This window comes from Salmo salar, chromosome 28 (genome assembly GCF_965601325.2).
Source record: "Salmo salar chromosome 28, fSalSal1, whole genome shotgun sequence".
Taxonomy (NCBI): Eukaryota; Metazoa; Chordata; class Actinopteri; order Salmoniformes; family Salmonidae; genus Salmo; species Salmo salar.
The window spans coordinates 4,654,720-4,663,188 of NC_138318.1; the positions used below are offsets into that span (position 1 = coordinate 4,654,720).

Here is an 8,469-nt window from a genome sequence, read left to right on the forward strand (position 1 = left end):
CTAGATAATTTAGAAAAAATGTAACTCATAAAAAAACCGTCCCCCCCCACTTCTAAAACCAAAGTTGTGCCCCTGCACATGACTAATAGTCAAATTAATTGTAATTATCATACTGTACATTCTTTCAGTCACACTCTTTATTAATAAGTCTGTAGGGATTTAATAAATACTTGTATAAATATACTTCTGGAGAAAAGACCTCGATCATGACCAAGAGTTGTTTGAAGCCATTGCTGCTTCGTGGTGGTATGTGTTCTCATCAACCTAGCAGTCATCAACTGAGAAATTGAGATCAAACACACTCACAACTATATCAATAGACTCCTTTTGTAATGGATCATTTACATATTCATATGTCTGACCAAGGCTGGTCCTCCAGGGTATCAATATCACTAATGTTCAACAGATCAAATGCATATTTAAACATACTATCTAACATATTAAAATATTGTTGACCTTTCCCTAGTCTCTGTTGCTATGATTTATCATTGCCACTCACACTGAAACATAGCAATTAATCAAAAAAACGAATTTAAGTAAATGCTGCAGGCAGTCTCACCTTCTGTGAGCCATGTCTCCTGAAGTTGGCTTAAATCCTGAAAGAGGTCTGAAAGAGGAAGAAAAAACGACATCATTACCACAGAACGACAAGATCAAAGAGCATTGCTCACAAGATGGTCTGGTCATGTCGGCTAGTTCAAGTTTAGGCAAGTTAAGTCATATTTATCAATCCATAAATAGAAGCCATAAATCGGTACGATGCTTTGGTAAGCAGACCATTGACGAGGTAAACTTGTGTCACGTAAAGGGGTCATTGAGAGCTTCCTTTGGAGTTCTAACTTTACCTTCAGATTCCTGAGGGGGTAATTCCGTGTCCATGTATTTCCTTTTTGCAGCCATCAACAGTCTATTTAGGGGCCCATTTCCTTGTGACTTCTGCAAAGCATCAGAAATATTACAGAAGTGGGAAATACACTCAAACATGACATGTAGCCTACCTTTGATGTCATAGGCTACCTAGAACATTCCCACTGTCACTAATTGGTTAAGTTAATTACTCAATATGGAAATCAATACTAAAATAATCACGTTACATTATAAAAAGGATATTAAAAGGCTAGTATTCTCCTATTCTTTTTATTAGTAGTAGTATCCTAATTATTAACACTTTCAGTGTTTTTCTTTTTTTGTTATCATTCCAGACTGAACAAATATTGTCCCTTCAAATACCATTGAGAATTACTGTCATATAACCTATTATCAATACAAACCACAACAGAAAACCAACGTAGCTTTTCACGGTCAACTGCAACAGTGTTGCAACACAAACGCTCTCTATCGTTCCATTTGCCCTCTCAAATTGTTAACCCATTTGCTAGGTGACACTGTTAACATGTCCTGTCTAGAGACAAGCAATGTGTTAATGAACAGTGTAAAATAAATGCTTTCGTTTAGTTTATGTGGTAAAACAATTGTGCAGAACTTTTGATAGTTTAGAAGCGAATGAAAATAGTTTTCTTCGCGCACACAATTGCTTCAGACAAATCTCATGCAAAGGGCGATCAGAGAGAAAGCCCGGTAGCAAGTCCTAAAAACTGAGCACAGGATTTACAAATACATTACTTTATCCATACGTACATTTGCTAAAGTGTAAGGCACTTGCTGGTCCAAATATCCATCCATTTTATAATCCATCCGTTAACCGTTTGTGGTCATTTAGGCTGAGTTGAATGAGATCCACGCAGCCTGCAGGGAGAGAGGGAAGAGGGACAAGAGGAGCGATAGTTGTGAATGGAGCTGCGAGAAAGCTGCATACATAATGAGCTCCATTCACATAAAACGCAAAGGGTAGCGATGGCGAGCTATTACTCAGGGAGCTGCTGCCCCCTTTACAACGGCCATCTCTAGATGTAATACAACTTTGTCAAATTGCCATCGAAAGTGTTATTTTTGGGGGAGGGGGCATTTTAGCTAACCCTAAGCCTTTTCATAACCTTGACCCAATTCTCCTAACCTGCTGGGTAAATTCTCCTAAACCAGCTACGAAAAAATATATATATATTTTTACAAAAGCTGTATCCCTTCCAGACAAAACCCTTTACTGCTGGTTCGTGATAGATCTCGCACAGTCGTCAGATACCGCAAAAAAATTCTCTCAACAAGTAAGCCTATGCAATGTGCCTCTTCTTTGCTCTTATAGTTATAAAATGTTATTTGTTGTTTATAAATGGCTTATATAGGATTTATGGAAATAATAATGGGTCACACTTTATTTGGATAGTCTGGATCATACTATCAACAACCTATCTGTTGATGAGCAACTGCTTGCTAAGGTTACGGTTAGGGTTAGGTTTGGAATAAGGGTTAGTATAAAGGTTAAGGTTATGGTCAGAGCTAGGGTTAGGGTTAGTAGATAGTTAGTTGGAATGTTACTGATAGTATGTAGAAAGTCTGTAGAGCATCTACAGATGGACTATCCAAATGAAGCGTTACCTAATAATGTTGAATTTTCATTTGTAAAATCGACAGGCAAACCAATAAATTGTGTTTTTATAGCACCATGCACTTATAAAAATAGGCTTTTCTTTAAAAAAAAAGTAGCTTATACTTTATATTTACACGAACGACGCGAGAGGAAATGGAACTGTGGATAATGTGACAATTAACAAATGTCGCGTCTCGACTGTACAGGCTACAGGGCAACTAAATAACTCTTGCTTATAAGAAAGTCAACTATAATCAAACTAAACGCTTAATGCGTCTGTTATCAGCTTGGGTCGGAAATGCCCCCCAAAAAACAAGGGTGTTGTCAATTATTTTCCAGACTTGAGTGTTGATTTGGACTACATAGACTTGCTTTCAGACGCTTGCTCGGCCAAATGACTTGGCGATTGGTGGATTTCCTCTTTCAAGGGGTTGAATTTCTACTTTTGTCCTAATGAATGACCTGATTTATGAATGAAAACTAGGTTCCCTCTTTGAACCAATCGGCTATGAGACTGTCCAGGTCCCTAGCAACCATGGGTGGAGTTAGAGGAGTGGCAGCCAATCAGAGCATGGGACTCAGAGAGCCTTTATACTAGATTTTCCTGTTGTTTTTCATTCACAAAAAGAGAGAAAGGTAAAGTTGGGAAAAAACTTCCATTCATAAAAACCTGCCCTAGCTTGAATGTCCCTCCTGCCCAGACACTGTCAAATAAGTTCATTTGTTTACCTTCTTACACTTCTTCTCCTCACTTTTAATGACTAGGCTACATAACACGTTTTACAGTATGTAATGTACAACTAGAAATGACTTTGTTCACTGACTGGGTCAGAGGTCAGCTATTTGGAACACCTTTTGAATAGAAATGACATGAAATGTCACAGATTGCGTTTAAACAAAACATCATACTGAGTTGGAAGGAAAATGTCACTATCGTGTTATTATGTTTTATGATGCAATTTAAAACAAATATTCAATTCAGTTCAATTCAATTCTATCACATGCACTCTAAAATGAAAATAAAAGGGGATTTTTTGTTGTTGTATAAAAACAAGCTTTCTGTGGCTTATAGTGGTAGTTAATTTCTGAAACTAATGGAGATGTCTCATTATCTTGAAAGTACTCATATAGTCTATCTAATTTCCAAAACATTTACTAATAGCCATGTATGCTTGTCTGAGTCTGATATGTGTCAGCAGGGTTAAGAAGAGTCCACAGAGAGCGAAAGGAGGCTCTTTAAAGCTTTCTATAGAAGGGATGCTGTTTTAATACAAAAGAGAACACAACCACACCACTATTTTATAAAATGCTCACTCATATTGAGATATACAACATTGATAAGTAAGCATTTCACGGTAAGGTCTACACTTGTTGTATTCGGGGGATGTGACAAATAAAGTTTGATTTGATTTTGATGATGTCCTGAAATGATGTGCTTGTGTAACAATTATTTTTACTTATTTTTATTGAAAATCATTCTTATTTTCAACCAAATCTTTTCTTCATTTGAGCAGTGCCAGGCTACGTGTTTTTATTGTGTCTACGAGACAGCTTGCCCTGGGTCGAGTCGGTGGCTCCATGGTGGGACAGATTGACCCTCTACCATTACCCCCACTGGGAATCTAATGAGTTCCCATACCAGAGTCGAACCATGCCAGACCAGACCATGCCAGACCAGACCATGCCAGACCAGACCATGCCAGACCAGACCATGCCAGACCAGACCATGCCAGACCAGACCATGCCAGACCAGACCAGACCATGCCAGACCAGACCATGCCAGACCAGACCATGCCAGACCAGACCAGACCATGCCAGACCAGACCATGCCAGACCAGACCATGCCAGACCAGACCATGTGTGCTGCTCAAGAGATACCCTACCCCCCACCTCCATATGCATCCTTTTGTCCTTGATCATATCTCAAAGAGTATTGTATTATGTTACTGTGTAACAATAACCATAATATCGATGAATTCTATGTTCAGAATTCCTAAATTGACACTAAGCATTTACGATTTATAAACCATGTAGTTTTCATTCTTTAATCTTCATTCCCCCAAATAGTGACACATTTATAACGCTACATTTAGAATGCTTAATCTAATACATTAACGCTCATGAGGATGTCCATTCATTTCATTGACCCGTGCATGACATCCATGTTTCTCATCCATAGAGGGGGCATCTCTGGGCCATTAAAACAAACAGGACATACTCTCTCAGGCAGTGGGCAGAGGCCAGACAAGACAGGCAGCCCTGGCTGTTTGCAATAGGGACGGGCGTTCGAGGAAGAGCAGCTTGCTCTCACATGCCATGTCAACTGGAAGATGATTCCCAGTCCAAACAGCTGCCGTGTGAAAAGAGGTGCAGGCGGAGTGTGTGTGTGTGCGTGAGAGAGGGAGTGTATGTGCGTGTCTTTCTGTGTGTGTGTGTGTGTGTGTGTGTGTGTGTGTGTGTGTGTGTGTGTGTGTGTGTGTGTGTGTGTGTGTGTGTGTGTGTGTGTGTGTGTGTGTGTGTGTGTGTGTGTGTGTGTGTGTGTGTGTGTGTGTGTGTGTGTGTGTGCGTGCGTGCGTGCGTGCTAAACAAACGTTTCCAGTGAAATAGCAACTAAAAATACACTCTACACATTTGGGCATGGACTTATTGCACATCCTTTTTGTGCCAGGCTGCCAAATGTGGATCCAGGCTGCCCTGCCCTATGTCCTGACTCCTCTGGGCCAATGGCGTCTCCATTAATTTCAGGACTTCCTCCATCCTCCTGAACAGCAAACAATGCTCATCTGAAAATAACTCAAGTATAAACCAGAGCCAATTATGTTTATTAAGGCCAAGAGGTCAGATTTAATAGGTGTTGACACTACACAAATACAAATCAGGGTTTTGAACCCTCATCCTTGAGAGTTGTGTTGTTCTGTTTCTGTCAGTGTCTGCCGCTGCCTGTCAGTCAGGCAATTGTCCTGTTATGAATACACCTGAATAGTGAACAGATTTGCCCCAAATATAGAAGGGAGTGAGAGTCACTTGCGGTGCACTTTCTCTAATATGAACGCTTGTAAGTCATGAGCTGGCGCAGTGGCTGATTTATGTCTCCTGGCTCGGGCCTGGTGCATGGGATTGTCACTGGCTGCTGGCTTAGACCGCAACACATAAATTGATTTCCCACCGCCAACCCTGTGGAATGCCTGGCACTGCAGTTCACACAGACCCCAGACAGGCTTAGCTTAGCCTGCCTCCCCCACAACAACAGATGAGCTTTAACGGCTGTGTGTGTGTGTGTGTGTGTGTGTGTGGTGTGTGTGTGTGTGTGTGTGTGTGTGTGTGTGTGTGTGTGTGTGTGTGTGTGTGTGTGTGTGTGTGTGTGTGTGTGTGTGTGTGTGTGTGTGTGTGTGTGTGTGTGTGTGTGTGTGTGTGTGTGTGTGTGTGTGTATTCATCAGTGTGTGTACTGTCTATCTGTGTGTGTGTTCTCTATCTATGTGTGTATACTGTCTGAGGTGTGTGTGTGTGTGCTCTGTACCCGCCGGTGGCCTATTATTAATTCCCCCAGGACATAGCTTCGTTGCTGGGATGCCTGCTTGTGTATAGGCACAGGCAGGAAATGTCACCATTGGCATCTGAGGAGGACTCGCGGGCCAACCCAAGCATGCTCAGCACCTGCAGTCTCAGTCTCCTGCCACAGACACTGACTTGCTTGTTTGTCAACCCCACCATCCATGCCCCACCAAAGCCAGCCTGTATAGCCTGCACTGCCCCTATGAAAGATCAATCAGGTGAATACAATCATCTCCTCGTTTATGGGGGTGTTTTTAGGTGCCGGCTGAAAGTCCCCATGCAGCTTCACTGGCCCAGCTGAGGTTCCAGATAAGAGACAAAGCAAACCCCCCTTTATTCACGGTTTAGACTGGCCCTCTCCAGTTTTCTCCACGAGCCAACAGCACACATCAGGAGCCCAGAGAAGAGCTGGGACTGGGAGAAGTTCTTTTTAGGGCCGGATGGCTCAGATGAGGAGACACAGAGGAGCCTTGTTGCTGTCTCTGTCGCTCCACAGCACTGGTTTTGTGTAAACTCTCTATTGTCGCTCCAACCGACTCGCCCACATTTTCATTTATATCCCAAATTCCACTTCATTTCCATGCTAATTTGGGGATAAAACAAAATCCCATTTACTTCAGGTATAGTAGTCCAGCTGCATCATCTAGGCACATGGGGAAAGCCAATGGTTTGGGACATTTTTTAAATTTTACTAGACAAGTCAGTTAAGAACAAATTCTTATTTTCAATGACAGCCTAGGAACAGTGGGTTAACTGCCTTGCTCAGGGGCAGAACAACAGATTTGTACCTTGTCAGCTCAGGGATTTGATCTTGCAACCTTTCAGTTACTAGTCCAACACTCTAACCACTAGGCTACGCTGCCTTATCATCACTGTCATAGTCTAATCATCACTGTCATAGTCTAATCAAAAGGCTATATGGATAGAAGGAATATTCAGTTTATCCTGAATTTTACAGTGGAAAATGTTAATATGAAATCATGATGATTGAGTATGGGTCATCATTGATTAGAAGTTGATATTTTGAGAAATAATTGTAAAATAATACATTTGTTAAATAATTCTATAGATGTGCGTAATGTACAGAAAACCCCTGCAGGGCTCTGTCCACTTTCAATGCTACTCAGACAGACATCAAAGCTCTACCCTAGAGCATGTTGAGAAAAGAAGAGACTTCTCACAGATTCACTGATCACTGGTGTCCCAGAGTTAACCAGTCTTCTCACCCATCCTCACCTCTTCTCTTTTCCTAAATAATATCATGATTTCGCATCACTATAGCTTTGTTTCCACAAGGGAGCCTCACTAATTTTGTCAAAATTCTTGTTGTAGTTAGTTATGAACCCTGCACGTTTAAACAATGCCCCGAGACCTTTCCCCTCAAACACGAGGGCCTGTGTTGGGATTCCAAACAACTGGGCGGTAGTGTTAAGTTTGGGTTTATCCGGTTTGGGCTGACCTGATAAGACAAGGTCACTCAGCTTGACCACAGATTTACTGCACGACAAAGCACTCTCATAAAGTTTATGTCAAGAAATATCAAGAAATACCAAGAACGTCAAGAAATACTGTAGTTCTGGCTTGGACTTTTGCAGCTGGTAGTTTTTAGTTTCTTCATACTGTATATTTTACTGTAATTCATGTTGACTCAATTCTCTATGCTTATGTAACTTCAAATGCCACGTTTGATAGAAAGCCCACTTAGGAAAACAGAGGTATGGACTTAAGCAAAGCAACTAAGCTCAATTTAACACCCTGTATGCGTATTACATCAGTATGACGTGAAATCATATAAATATAGCGATACAGTATGTGGACATATACTAGTTAAACACACTGTCCTATTAGTTAAATACTCTTACAAATCTTATGCACCCACCATCAACCTCAACAAGATTATACATACGCTGAAGATAGAGGTGACCTTTTGCAGCTACAAGTGTACCAAGCTAATACCAGGCTTATAGGCCACACGTGGAGAATGCCTGGCACTCCACCTTTCTCTTTGAAGAAAGATGGATGTGACACTGGCACTAGAGCCATCAGATGCCATCTGGGCATTGGTGAGGCCTGGTATATGAATGACCTCCTGTTGGGATGAGCCGGGTATGTGGGACTGACAGATTGGTGGCAGTGTGGACATGCTTTATCGCCATTAGACATAGGAGATAAAGAAGATGTACCCAGTGGACAGGGGTGGAAATGCCAGTGGGTTAATGGGAGGATTCTAACTAATGAATTGTAAAAGAGTGAGAGTAGTGGACATTAGGTCCCATGTGGCTCAGTTGGTAGATCATGGCACTTACAACGCCAATGCTGTGGGTTTGATTCCCATGGTGGAACCAGTATAAACAAATATAAAAATGTATCTACTCACTAGTGTAAGTCGCTCTGGATAAGAGTGTCTGCAAAATTATGTAAATGTGAAACA

At 41.4% G+C, this 8,469-nt stretch overlaps 1 protein-coding gene across 1 annotated transcript in view; it reads right to left on the minus strand.

The window, feature by feature from the left end:
• Positions 1 to 1,878, minus strand: part of LOC106589303 (ETS translocation variant 4) — a 39,477-nt gene extending 37,599 nt beyond the window's left edge. The window contains exons 1-3 of the mRNA XM_014179095.3: positions 1,639 to 1,878; positions 846 to 936; positions 560 to 607 (exon numbers count right to left, since the gene is read on the minus strand). Coding sequence (XP_014034570.1) covers positions 560 to 607; positions 846 to 936; positions 1,639 to 1,695 — 196 coding nt within the window. The 5' untranslated portion in view covers positions 1,696 to 1,878. The remainder of the gene's footprint in view (positions 1 to 559; positions 608 to 845; positions 937 to 1,638) is intronic.
• Between the last annotated feature and the right edge of the window lie 6,591 nt (positions 1,879 to 8,469).